This window comes from Phacochoerus africanus, chromosome X (genome assembly GCF_016906955.1).
Source record: "Phacochoerus africanus isolate WHEZ1 chromosome X, ROS_Pafr_v1, whole genome shotgun sequence".
Lineage (NCBI taxonomy): Eukaryota > Metazoa > Chordata > Mammalia > Artiodactyla > Suidae > Phacochoerus > Phacochoerus africanus.
In genome coordinates, this window is record NC_062560.1 from 18,587,361 (window position 1) to 18,602,055 (window position 14,695).

General features: G+C 39.9%; 1 protein-coding gene across 8 annotated transcripts in view; it reads right to left on the reverse strand.

Annotated features, from left to right (window-relative positions):
* Positions 1 to 6,839: 6,839 nt before the first annotated feature.
* The window catches only part of BCLAF3 (BCLAF1 and THRAP3 family member 3), a 59,229-nt gene continuing 51,373 nt past the window's right edge, over positions 6,840 to 14,695 (reverse strand). For 5 of the 8 annotated variants that reach the window (XM_047764542.1, XM_047764548.1, XM_047764545.1 and 2 more), the window contains one exon: positions 6,847 to 7,902. In XM_047764542.1, coding sequence (XP_047620498.1) covers positions 7,873 to 7,902 — 30 coding nt within the window. In that variant the 3' untranslated portion in view covers positions 6,847 to 7,872. Of the gene's footprint in view, positions 7,903 to 14,695 lie in introns of all 8 variants that reach the window. The other 3 variants (XM_047764546.1, XM_047764547.1, XM_047764549.1) reach the window with 2 other exon arrangements.

Here is a 14,695-nt window from a genome sequence, read left to right on the forward strand (position 1 = left end):
AAGCAGGTGCCCTGAGACTGATGGTTCCCTTCATGCTTCAACCCCTCATCTTCAGGAAATTGTGAAACAGGGCTCCTGGGAGAGCTCCTAGGAGAGAAAGTTGAGTACATAGGCAATTTTCCTGCCTTTGTCTCCAAGTGTTTCATAATCCAGGTGCTAGAATCTGGACAATTTTTTCTGTAGGTACCAAGAAGCTACTAGAAGATTTTGGCTATATGGAGGCCTTTAGTCATTCAACTAGGTTTTTTTTTTTTTTTTTTTTTGCTATTACAGCATGTCAGACACAGAGCTAGATGGAGGGAAGAAAGAAATAGGCTGTGATCCCTATTTAGTGCCTTTAAGGGCCTAAGTAGGGAGTAGGTTTAGGTATCCTAGGAGCCCAGAAGAGGCTTGGCTGGGAAAGCTACCAATCTGAGTCTCAAGGGTCAGATCTGAAGCAAATGACCAGGCAGATACAGGGAAAGGGCAGTAGGGACAAGAGAAATAGCGAGAGCTTGTGTGCAGGCATAAAGGCACAAAAATGCACCACATTTGAGGGACAAGTGGTTTAGTCTACTTTGCTGGGAAGGAGGCTAGCAGAGTAGGTAAGAGTGCAGGCAAATATGCACATGAAAAGATGCTCAACATTATTGGTCATTAGGAAAATGCCACTTCACACCTACTAGAATGGCTGAAAACACACAAACAAAATAACTGGGGCTGGCAAGGACGTGGAGCCACTGGAACACTCATATACTGCTGGTGAAAGTATAAAATGATACAGCTTAGAAAAGCAGTTTGGTCATTTCTTACCAAGTTAAACATATACTTACTATATGACTTGACAAGCTCACTTCTAGGCATTTACCCAATTAAAATGAAAAGACATGCCTACGTAAAGACCTGTACTTAATTCCTAAGTACCAAAAAGTTGAAGGAACAAATGTTCATCAAGCAGTGAATGGATAAGTAAACTATGGTACATCCAGGCAATGTAATACCACGTAGCAATGAAAAGAAATAAATTAGTGAAATATATACAAGATGCAAGAATCATAAAAGCATTATGTTAACTGAACTATGTCAGACACAACAGGCCACATACTACATGATTCCATTTATATGGCATTCAGGAAAAGGTAGAATTATAGGGATAGAAAACACATCCTTGTTTGCTTGGGGTGGGAAAGGGGATTGCCCACAATGGGGCCCAAAGGAACTCTGGGTGCCAATAAAAATATTTCTTATTTTGACTGTGGTGGTGGTTAAATGACTGTACAGGTTTGTCAAAACAGTATGCTCTAAAAAGGTGAATTTTACCATATATAAGTCATACCTTAATAAATCGGACTTTAAGAAAGAAACTCTGCCTGGGGCTGAATCCCAGCTCTAGAGCATATTAGCTGGTGAGCTTGGGCAAGGTACTCACTTCCTCTGTGCCTCAGCTTCCTCATCTGCATAACGGAGACAATAAAAGTAACTCCGTCAGTGTTTCTGTGAAGACAAAATGAGTTAATGCATGGAGAGAGCTACGACATTTCCTGGCATAGAAGTAAGTGCTTAGTACTTGTGAGCTGTTATTCTTATGGTCAGAGATGACTCTGAAGGCTTGGCTGCCAATTCCATCACTCATTAACTACACAACCTTGGGAAAGTTATTTAACCTCTAGTAATCTCAAAGTTGTGGCAATGTTACCCACCACCTAACCTGCACACCACAATGGGTCTGTAAAGAGCAAATGAGATAAAGGTGAGGTCAAGTAATGGCTCCATCATCCAAGGAAAGATTTGTTTTTTCCAAAAATTGGACAAAGTAGAATCTGAGAAGACTGGCTGGATTCTGAGTCTCTCTATGAATCAGGGGCTATTAACTGAGATCATGAACAGTAGAATACTTTTGGGGTTCAGTTCAGTTTCAGATAGGATGAGTCAGGGATTGCTGTAGGACGTTCAGGTGAAAATTTCTAAAGAGCAGTAAGCGTGTAGAGCTTGAGAGAAGTTAGGAGTGGAGATAACTTTTTAAAAATAAAAACATTAATGAACACATGGTATTTAAAGTCATGAATCTAGGGAGTTCCCATCATAGCTCAGTAGAAACGAATCCGACTAGTATCCATGAGGACGCAGGTTCGATCCCTGGCCTTGCTCAGTGGGTTAAGGATCTGGGGTTGCCCTGAGCTGTGGTGTAGGTGGCAGATGCAGCTTGGATCTGGTGTTGCTGTGGCTGTGGTGTAGGCCAGCAGTTACAGCTCGACTCAACCCCTAGCCTAGAACCTCCATAGGACATGGGTGCAGCCCTAAAAAGAGAAAAAAAGGAGTTCCCATTGTGGCACAGTGGTTAACGAATCCGACTAGGAACCATGAGGTTTCAGGTTTGATCCCTGGCCTTGCTCAGTGGGTTAAGGATCGGCTGTTGCTGTGAGCTGTGGTGTAGGTTGTAGACGCGGCTTGGATCCCGCATCGCTGTGGCTGTGGTGTAGGCCAGCGGCTATGGCTCCGATTTGACCCCTAGCCCAGGAACCTCCATATGCCGCGGGTGTGGCCCAAGAAATGGCAAAAAGACAAAAACAAAATAAAATAAAAAGAGAAAAAAAAGGTCGTGAATCTAAGTTAAATCATCCAAGAGAAACATAGAAGGAGAGAAGAGAGCCAGGGCTCTCAGGATCACCAGCACAAGGGGGCAGACAGGGGGTGAAAGGCCACAGAGAAGATGGAGAAGAGAGGTCCAGGGGGAAGGCCATGTAGGGGAAGCCAAGGGAAGAGAAAAGTAACTGAATTCAACAAACCAACAGCTGGGGGCTCGGAAAGATACACAAGGAAAAAAAATAATAACAAAGGTGATGATAAGAGTAACAATTGAAAAAGACCCTATTGAGAGTTCCCACTGTGGTGCAGCAGGTTAAGGATCTGGAGTTATTTTTGAGGAAGCACGGGTTTGATCCCCAGCCTAGTACAGTGGGTTAAGGATCCAGCATTGCTACGCCTGTGGTGTAGGTCACAGCTACAGCTCAGCTTTAGTCCCTGGCACAGGAATTTTCCTATGCCATGGGCACAGCTGCAAAAGAAAAGAAACAAAAGAGCCCATATAGCCAAGTGCTGCCCTGAAGATTGGGAGGTATGACCAGAGCTTCAGAAAAGAGAGACGATGGGAGGACAAAAATTATCACTGAGTGGAAGGCCCTAAAGTCTCCAGGTGGAAGGAGTTCAGCAGGAGCTCAGTGAAATGAAGGACCCATACCAAAGACCTGTAGTTTGGTAACTTTCAGAATATCAGAGCAAAAGAAAAAAATTCTAAATCTCTCAGAGGTTACAAAAGAAAAGCAGTTCACACATACAGGAGGAGGGGCCAAAGCAATGGAGAAATGTTTTTAGAATAGAAAGAAAATTATTTCCAACTTATTCTAGATATATCATATACGTAGCATCATATGATATTTCTATGTAAGCTAGTGATTCTCAAACTTGAATGTGTATGCATAGCTCCTGGAGGGCTTGTTAAAACAGACTGCTGCCCCCCCCTCCCCCGCCCCAAGCTTCTGATTCAGTATGTTGGGGTGGGGCCAAGAGTCTGCTTTTCTAAGAAGTTTCCACGTGGTGCTGATGTTACTGGCTGGGGAACCATACTCTGAGAGCCAATGAATTAAAGTTATGAAAGACTTAAAGTTGAGCACTAGTGGTTTTTTTCTCTTTTATATAATTCACTCTTAAACCCTATAACCTGACGGGACACCTGGCTATGAACAATTAGGTAGTTAGTTCTTAGTGTCCAACCTATTTTTCCCTCACCCCACCCCCATCATCTCCCAACTGACATACTTTAATTTTTGTTGAGATTTCCAACATTTACATTCTATTCTACAACTATGATTCCTCAGTTAAAAAATCTTGTGTATTTTAATGGATTCAGAGTTAATTACCATTCCTTTCAGTGGAGCTTTGTCGGGAAACCTGGTATCTTCTCTCTTCTGGGTCCCATTAAGTGTCCAGAACTGGTGCTCACTGGACCCAAAGGTGTACTTTATCCTGTGGGCCCTGGCTGCCCCAGGCTGCTCTGCGACGGGGAGAGTGCCTCTTCCTTGTGAATCTTTCCCCTTTCCTTGAGGTCTTGAGACAGTATCAAAACCTTCACCTTCCTAAGGACTTTCCTTGACTCCTCCACATAACCTGGTAACCTCATCAGTCCTTTTGTCCACACTGGGCCCCCCATTACATGTTTCTTCACCTGGTGCTACTTAGCGGGGAGGGAGGGCTGCAAGCCACGCCATACCTTTTTGCATTAGCATCTTTCTGCTTGTTTGTTTGCTGCTGGGGAAGCTGTGGCTGCTGGTTATTGAGTTTGCTAGATAATGGAGAAGAAGAGTTTCTGATCCGGCTTTCCTTTTTCTGCTTCCACCTGAAAGTATCTCCATTCTTTTTCTAAAAACTATTGGAAAATGTAGGATTATTGGGTAAAATATGGTCCATATTATGTATCTACATAAATTACAATGTAATTATAATAGTTTCTTCCAATCAAAAAAAAGTATCTTCCAAAATATTTATAGCAATATTTCCTGTAATAAGACTATGGTTGATTTTTTTAAACTGAAATTTATATTGAGGTAGTTGAAGGTTTACATGCAGCTAAAAGAAATAATTCAGGAGTTCCTGTTGTGGCTCAGCAGATTAAGACCTGATGTTGCCTCTGTGAGGATGCAGGTTCGATTCCTGGCCTCTCTCAGTGGGTTAAGGCTCCAGCACTGCTGCAAGCTGCGGTGTAGCTCACTGATGTGGCTTGGGTCTGGTGTTGCTGTAGCTGTGGCACAGGCCTAAGACGCAGCTCTGATTTGACCCCTAGCCTGGGAACCATATGCCACAGGTGCAGTTGCGTAAAAAAAAAAAAAAAAAAAGAAAAAAAAAAAGAAAAAATCCAAAGAGATCCCATATACTTTACTCATTCTCTCTCAACCCATCAAATTTTAAAACCAGCGAAAACCACCAAGAGAGTGCCTTGTGAGGTTTGTGAAACCAATAAAAAGGAAACGTAATCGGGAAAGCTCCATCAGGAATGCCAATTTTTCTTTCAACCTTTAGTATTATGTCCGGTATAGCACTTCACGCTCTACATTGCAGTTGTTTTTGTGAATCTCTTTCCCAACAGTTGTGAGGTGTCTCAGAGCAGGAACTGTGTCTTGGTGTCTTTGTCTTCCAGTGGCTGAGAAGGGCCTACCACACAGAGGAAAGGGACAAGGCAATGGTATGTGACTTCTCTTCTAAAGTCTTATGCATTACAGAATTCAAATTCTTTCCAGTCAATAAAAAGTGCTGTGGATAACCTTTTATTTAACCTCCATGTGAAAATTAGATATTTAGGGGTTCCCGTTGTAGCTCAGCAGGTTAAGAACCTGACGGATATCCTTGAGGATGTGGGTTCAATCCCTGGCCTCACTTGGTGGGTTAAGGATCCAGCATTCTCAAGTTGCAGTGTAGGTCACAGATCTGCTGTTGCTGTGGCTGTGGTGTAGGTCAGCAGCTACAGCTCTGATTCAAACCCTAGCCTGAGAACTTCCATATGCCGCAGGAATAGCCCTAAAAAGAAAAAAAAGAAAATTAGGTATTTAGTTCCTAAAAGATATAGTCTATTTGTTACTCATTTATGCAACTAATATTAATGAGTTCCTACTGTGTCAAGTAGGATGCTGACAACTGGGGATGCTATGGTGAATAAGACAGACATCTCTGCCCTTATTTTATATTCTAACTTATAAAGCAAGCCTTTCTTTCTAGCCTTCAGATCTCATGCACTCAATATTTTCTAAATACATTCATGCTACGAATAGGTGTTTTGCAAATAACACGCTTTGCATTTTGAGACAGTGCCAAAGTATATTCAAATATGCCTAAACTGAAAACCAGTTGTGGAATGATTAATATTGAATCAACCATTTTACCCTTAAGTACTACAATAAATAAAGAGCTAGAGAATCAACATTGTTTACAATTACATGTCTATGTGTAATGTTCGTTTTCCCTATCAGACTGTTCATACCATAAAGGCAGGCTCCATGTTTCTTGCTCTCTTGTTCATTCCCATAATTTTAGTGCAGAATCTGTGCAATAAATGTGTTAGCCTAATGATTCAAGGCTTATAACTGCCCCTCAGAATATGGGAATACATTAAATAAATTTTTAAATATTTAAAGTAGATATTATGAGTACCTAACACAGTATAAAGTTGTCATACTACTATGTGCATGCATTTTTTTCTTACCCTAAGTGGGATGTTAAATATGCTTGGAAAACTTGACCTATAAAGACAGTACACAACATAAGAGAGGCCACCTATCTACATTTATTATCTGATTTTAATGCATCAAGTGCTCTTGCTTCCCTTTACTGCTGACCCACTAGGGAAATGGCTACTCTATCTTTTAATGGTATTAAAAAAATATTAAATCTTTGGGAGTTCCCATTGTGGCGTAGTGGAAACAAATCCAGCTAGTATCCATGAGGATGCAGGTTCAACCTTGGCCTTGCTCAGTGGGTTAAGGATCCGGTGTTGCCATGAGCTGTGGTGTAGGTTGCAGATGGGGCTCAGATTTGGCCTGGCTATGGCTGTGGCTGGCAACTGTAGCTCCAATTTGACCTCTAGCCTGGGAACTTCCATATGCCCCTGGTATGGCCCTAAAAAGAAAAAAAAAATTAAACGTTTGCAGTAAGATTTTTCATAATCCATTCATGAAAAATTAAGTTCTTACCAGATTCTGAGTAGAAAGTTCTGTCTTTATAAGTACCGAATGGTGTTTTAAACATCAGCAGGTCCTACCCAGGGCTGTAATTCTCACACAAAATTAAAATAACATTCTCACAAACTGGCAAGTAACTGCTTCAAGCAGAAGGAGCAACAATATTTTATTTCATTACAATTAAACATATCACAAAAATTTAATTGGAAATGTATGCATACTATTAAGCAGAACACAGAAAACATAAAGAAATAGGTACTGAGACCTAAAATATCACTTAAAATCCCATCAATGTTCTTATACATAGTAGGTACTCAATACAACTGAACTGAAAATAAACACTTAATAATATGTGCTTGCAAAATGTGTAGTGCTGTAGTAGCAAAGTACAATTTCCAAAGATGAGATTTTGTCTGTCAATTTTTTTAAAAGCCTTTAAAAATATGATATGCACAAGCTTGCCCTGAGGGAAAAAAAGATGGAATATAGATTATAAAATCTTTATGTATTTTCCACAATAGCATTTTGAAATTGGAAAGGAGCAAATTACTGTGAAAAAAAACTGAATGAACCAATTACTAAAAATTCAGTGCACGCATTACTACCTGATGGAAAATTTGAAGCACCTTTTCTCTTGCCTTCTTATGTCATAATATGAAATGTATGAATTATATAGACCTTGATCTTCAGAAGCTTAAGAAAACTTGAAGTTGTAAGCCAAAATGTCATCAGAAAAAGAAAAATCTTGTAGAAAAACTGCTACTGTAAGGCCACTGTTTAAAAGTTCTTTGATGTACAGACACTATACAATTCAGGTACTTTTGTTTTTGTTTTTATTACATAAGCAAACCTTTCAACATAGAAACGTCTGGATATAACTCAGTTCTCTATGAAACCATGCTCAGAGAAAAATGCATCAACAAATAATGCCCTTTTGAGACTTTTTTGCAAAAGAAGCTGTAGTTAATACAACTTTTACATCAAATACTGTAATTTAAAAGCAACTGTTAAGTGTAAAAAAGTTGCAGCATTCCACTACGGAAAAATAAAGTTATTTTATCAAGAAAGTTACTGTATTAGTACTTTAGTGCCAATTCTAACTCTTGACAAAAAGAGATGCTCCCAAATATCGTCCTTTAGTGTCGTTTCCATTTGTAACAATTCCAGATTAGATTGCTGGGGCAATGTTTGTATATTCCTATTGAGAGAAAACAAAAAAAATGCAGACTTCAAAAGAAGTGTCAGTTATAACATTTGAGCTAGAGTTTGTTCACACTGCAATTTTCAAAATATTTTAATTACTGTATTACTACTTGAACTCAAGATCCCCACAAAGCTATATGAACTCCCAAAGACACAAGGTAACAAGAGAACACATCGAAGTGGATATCAAATGATAACTCAGTAGGACAAAGAAAATATATGGCACTCAATTGGCTGGTATTAGTAAGTTAATGAAGACAGCCTTCTGTTAGTGGGGTGAGTTTCACTGGGGACATCTCTGACAAGAGTCAAGACTCTTAAACCTTAGTCCCTCAAGTACAGAGCCTGATGTGACACACGCGAAACCTCAAACAGGTATTTTATCTTTTGTTATCATATGGTATCTAATTCCAAAACTGTATGGACTCTTCTAGCCTGACTGATAACAGCAGAGAAAGCTACTGGGGGCGGGGGGAAGCTTTCTTGCTCTTGGGTGGTTACCTATAATGTAAAAAAAAGTATGGCTTCAATAAACACAGGAAAAGGAATTAACAATAACAATATAAGACTATGATTAAAGGATAACGGATGTGAATTCTATACTGTGATACTACGCAAAATATCAAATTACCAACAACAAACTGCACATAAGACCATGCAACTAATAAAAGAGCAAAAATGGTAGAATGGCATGTTTTTCTGGAACATTAAAAAAACTTATTAATACATATATCCTTACCTTTTACTAGGATCTTACATTATTAAAACTGAAAGAAATTTAAAAGTTGATTTATTTTTGGCATTTATATTAGTATGGAAACGTTTAATTTCAAACAAAAACAGTACTGAAAGAAAATTCTTCTATTTTGGTTAATGAAATATTCAAAATACATGCATATATATTTTTGCCAGCATCATTCCTTTAAAGAGAAGCAGACTTCATGGTATCCTATTTCTTTACTCATTATATAATATTAAAATTATATCCATCTATCTTCAAATAAAATATCTGTTGCCTACTAACAACTTTAAAAGGAAACGATAATGATTCCAAAAAATGTTTTCAACTGAAATATCTTGTTTATTAAAATGTGGAATTATTCTGAATTACATTCACACTTGACACAGCTTCTTCTACACCATCTCTCGGGTTGATCCCTGCATTCTTCCAATTATGTGAAAACCTATTTTAAGCAGAATGCTGAACTAGACCTATGAGTGGCACTCTCATCTAGGATTTCATAATGTGACACTTGGATCAATGCAAGTGTTTCCTTTTCCTTGTTGGTCTTCCTGAACCTTACCTCCTCCCACTGCCTACCCACTGCCTACCCAGTGATCGCCCTCGAACACCACTTTCTTCTTCTAACCCTAGGAAGATATCCTATTGCTACCACATCTTATCCTCCATGGTCTACCCAAATTTCAAAGTCCTCTGCGATTTGCATACACTATCTCTACCCAAGTCCACATTCTACTGCCAAACATGGATCTTTGACTGCAGCCCCTTCGAGTCCTGCTCTTCTCCACGACTCAGCTTAAAACCTACCTCCTCTGTGAAGAGAGGAGAAATCAAAGTACATTCCCTGACCATTTCTAACATACAGATCCTTTCCTCTTCTCTTCAGGCATTTACCATCTGAAATTAAGCTCTTCAAAAATATGGTTGTGCAGAAAGTAGTTAACAGAGTATACCTACTGCTATCCTTTGAAAGGCCAGCTTATAAGGTTGGCCCTTGGCTGGCATCTAAGAACTTAGATCTCAGGAGGGCTCCCACCACTGATGAGCGTCTAAAGTCTATGCTGAACCCCTGCTTTCTTGCTCAGCATCTGGAATGAGGTATCTGCACTGGGTACTGAGTCTCTCGCAAGCTTCCCTGGGTGGCAACATTTCATGTGCGTGGTCACAGCTCGTTGCTGCGGGACTCGGGCACATTCTGTGTGACTCCACTGGGAGAGGACTCTTGGAAACTTGCACCTGGTGTCCTCTGGACTTTGTCTGTGCGCCAACTCCCTTTGCTGATTGTGCTGTGCAGCCTGCGGCTGTAACACATCACAGCCATGAACGCCACCACGTGCTGACTCTGCTGAGTCCTCCTAGGAAATCACCCAACCTGGGGGGTGGTCTTGGGGACCCCGACACAGTTGCTGCTATTCACTAACTTTTTAGAGCTATGGATGTGTGTGTGTGTGTGTGTGTGTGTGTGTGTGTGTGTGTGTTATTAGATTCCATTCAACAAGCACTTTAAAAGACGGACTATATGAAAGGCAATAGGGAAAGACATGAAGACTAATGAGGTAGCCTCTATCCTCAAGGAGGTAATCATCTATTTGGGGAAATTGGAAGGTAAATAGTAAAAGTTAGACACCAAATGAAACAATAGCCACAGAGGAGACTTTGATAAGGCTTTACAGTGGATCTTAAAAGGAAAGTAGCGTTTAATAAGAAATGAATGGGGATCAGGAGGCCATTTCTAGCCAAGATAAATAGGAGGAACAAATAGAAATACATGAAAACATACATTATGCTTCAAAAAGCAGAGGACATATGGAAAAATGTGGTTAGAAAGGTAGCTTAGGGCTGGACCTGGCTGACAAGTCTGTTCTCTCTCTCTTTTTGGCTTTTTAAGGCCACACCTGTGGCATATGGAAGTTCCCAGGCTAGGGGTTGAATTGGAGCTATAGCTGCAAGCCTACACCACAGCCACAGCAACGCCAGATCCGAGCTGCGTCTGGGACCTACGCCACAGCTCACAGCAATACCAGATCCTTAACCCACTGAGCATGGCCAGGGACTGAACATGAATCCTCATGGATACTAGTCGGGTTTGTAACCCACTGAGCCACAACAGGAACTCCCTGGTCTCTCTTTTTTAAAATAGGCACCACAATCCTGGGAAGGTGTTTGTAAAAATAAAAAAAAATAAAAAAAAAAAAAAGTGAAAGGGCTCAGACTCTGTTCCTGGAAAATAACTGTGTTACTAGTGAAGGGATGGAATAAGCAAATCACAGGAGGCAAGGGTGCAAGGAGGAGGCTCCAAAGAGTCCCAAAACAGACCAGGAATACCTAAGAATGTAGCATACAGTTAAGGGGGCATTTTCAATCAGTGGGAAAAGGACAAATTATTCAATAAGCAGTGTTAGAAAGACTGACTCTACAATGGGAAAAAATTAGATCCCAACCTCGTATGGTATCAAAAACAAATTCTAAAAGGAACAAAATTCACCATATAACCACTTAAAGGAAACAGAGTAAGCAATGTTTATAAGCATAAACATGATATGGAATCTAAAAGCCATATAGATAAATTTGACGGATCCATGAGTGTTTGTAAGTTCTGTAATGTGAAAGCCGCCAAAAACAGCTGACAAACATAAAATAAATAGCAGCAAAATGTATGATAGGTTAATACCCTCAGTAAATCAAGAGCTCTTAAAAACTGATAAGAAAAAGTACCAATCCAACAGAAACCCTGGCAGGGGATAGAAATGAGGACAATGAGGGAAGAAATACAAATAGTCAATAACATATTTTTAAAAACACATCATTAACAGTCAAAGAAAGATAAATGAGAACTATTTTCTGCTATTTGACTGACTAGAGACAAAAGACTGAAAATGTGGAGTGCTGGCTAGGGTGTAGGTAAAAGACTTCTGGTGAGAATGGAAACGAGTAAAAAGGGAGTTATAGCAAAGTACCAAAATGTCAATATGCCTAGTGGTGTTACATAAAAAATGAAAACCTGTAAACTGTTCCAAAATCATCAACAGAGGCTTGGTTAATAAGTCAGCAATCATCCAACATATACCCCTGGGGAATATGAAGACTTTCCAATGAGTATGTGGGTACGGTTTGGAGGAAATTAATTTCCAGATCTTCCAATTCTCACAATCTTTGCTTTCCAAATTAACATGCCTGTTAATCAGGTAAGGCTAGTTCCCTACCTCCCACTTTATTTCAGAAAGATATACCTTCTGATCACGACTCTTAATACTCTGCATTACCTGGGGACTTCTCCCCCCAAAAAGGAGCAATTGCAAATACTGGTGATGATGCCAAGAAAGCGAACCAACCCTAATGGCTAGTAACAAAGAGCATACTTCTGCAAGTCAGATGCTTTCTACTTCTTTGCTTTTGTTTAATTTTAGCAGGACAAAATCAAGCTATCAGTAAAAGAACATTCATGACACTTTTTTAGGTGGGTGTACCTATGGCATGTGGAAGTTCCCAGGCCAGGGGTCAAACCTGTGCTGCAAATGCAGCCTATGCCACAGCTGCGGCAATGCTTGGTCCTTAACCCACTGCGCCACAAGGGAACTTCCTCAAGATGCTTTCTGATGATAGATCACTATGTGATTTTTTTTTTGGCCTATAATTGAGAGTGAGTCCAAAAAACAAAGTGGCATTGCTATAAGTCCTTTCGTTCCCATCTATACATGTCAAATAAACAAGTTTTCTCAGGCCTCACATCTATAAAAAGAAAAAAAAATTAGAATGGATACTTGAACACTATTATTCTGCTAGTAATAAGTGATATTTATGAATACACAAACTAATTGAAAAAAGAAATGCATTTCTGATAAAACTTGTCTAATCAATACTTACCAAAATCTATAACATATTTATGCTATGCTGATCAACTGTAATGTTAATTCAATCCAAAAGAAATATTTAACACCTAATAGTCACAGAAATCTATTAATATTTGGTGCCAAATTTGATTTGATGAGCAACAAAAGACTTTCAAAGATAAAAGACTATGGGGCAAATGGAATGGAATCCAAATTTAAGGCAAAAAAAAAGAAATGATGTAAAATTTCTGTTAAAAGAGCTTGTTTGCATATTTTTAAAAATGGATGATGTCAGTTATCAAATTCCTGTGGTGTGCAGGTTTACTGAAGAGATTTAAAAGAATGATGTAACAGTTTTATTTAAGACTCTACTTATAATATGCCAGAAATTCTATCCTTTACAAGTTAAACTTAGGAGAAAAAATATTAGAGCCAACCTAAAAATGTACAAGGAGGTAGAAGTTTTTATCAAAAATTGAGTGTAAGTAAGCACAAGAAGTCTGAAGAGCACCGAAATAAATAAGACATCCACAGAGAATGATATGCAGCCATTAAAATGAATGAATTGAACGGGGTGATGAATAGTAGAAATAAGACCTAGGACAACTGCAGCCAGAAGGAGAAGTGGGAGGATTAGGACGACAAGCTTCCAGCTCAGCTTGCTAGTGGTGAGAGTAAGGACCCTGAGGAGAAATCAGTGGTCTGGGGAAGAGAGCAAGTGTGATTTTATTTTTAACATCTTTACTTATGTAGTTCACATACCATGCAGTCTACCCATTTAAAGTGTACAACTCAGTGGTTTTTAACATATTCACAGAGTTGTGCAACCATCACAACAATTACTTCTTTTGCGTGCTGGCATCCTTCAGCTGAGGGACACAGCAGGTGTAGAGCAGGTTCTTGTTGATTTACCTGATCTTGGTTCCTGTTCTACCTTTGTACCTTACAACTTTCAAGGTTTTTTCAACTCAAAAAACCATGAACCCTGGTCTCCAACTTCCTTTCTGCAGTGTCTTTATGCTCTCTTCTTCCCCTTTCTATCCACGGGCAGAGCTCTGGTAGGCCTCTAGCTGCCAGGCACCTGGGGACTGCTGCAGAATTTAGGATGCCGAGGAACTCCATGTTTTCCTCACCAAATGCACAACGGCTAACAGTTTTTCAGAAGCAATATTCCTAGAGGGGGCTTCATGAATTCTGAATAGGTTTTTTTTTTTTTTGTCCTAGTCTGGTACATGGTCAGACACTCAAGAGTTTCTGAAAACTTCCTATGATGAGCAGAGAATATCTCCCAGGAGCACTTATGAATGACAATGGATAATAGACATGTCTCCCACCCCATCATCTTCCAGCTCAAGCACAGAATCCAAGAGAAAGGCAATAAAGAAAATGGAATTTGGGTGCCCAAATGGGATTAATATGACAAGTGCCTGAAGAACGAGGAGGAAGCATTTTAACTCCGTACTTTCCTAATACTGCTTGGGGATCTTACTACCTTGTAAGGCAGCTGGGGAGCTAAAGCAGTGTTATTGAAGCCACGATTGCTCTGGCAAGCAGACAAGGGGTTACATTAGGAACACACCTAGGATGCTCCCCACCCCTCCCTGAGGCTCTTCGGTGTTGGAGACAAAAGCACATGTCTGATGCCACAGTAATCAAATTGCACAACAGATGCACACCACAAGAACTTTAAGCCATGAATGATTAGCTCAGACATTTCAATAGAGTCGGGGAGTGGAAAGTCCAGACAAGATCAATCTAAACTTTTCTGGCAGACTAGGAGGAATGTGAAAACACACAGGTTCATATCTAATTTCAGGTTCAAGAAGTTCTAGGACACCTGGATTAATTAACCATGTGTCCTTATTAATCTAGCTGGTAGTCTAATACTGAAAACAATAACTCCCTAATAGGGCAAAAAACCCAAAGCAGTGGACAGATGCTGCCCAGACTAAGGTTTCTCTCCAGGGCAGGACTTTCAAAGTTTCCCCACAATGCTAAAGCTTGGGGTAAAGCGACATTGGAAGATACCACAGACTCCAGGCCCTCACCTCTTTTCTTTAGGGCATGAAAGCCAAGGTAAAATGGAGTAATAGGTCTAAATAGTCTGTACATATGGAATGGGGTTCCAGAGCAGCACAATACTACTGGGACAGCTCTAAAGGAAGTAAGCCTTAAGTACCTTAGCTCAGACCTCGGCGGAACCAGAGCAGCTGCAA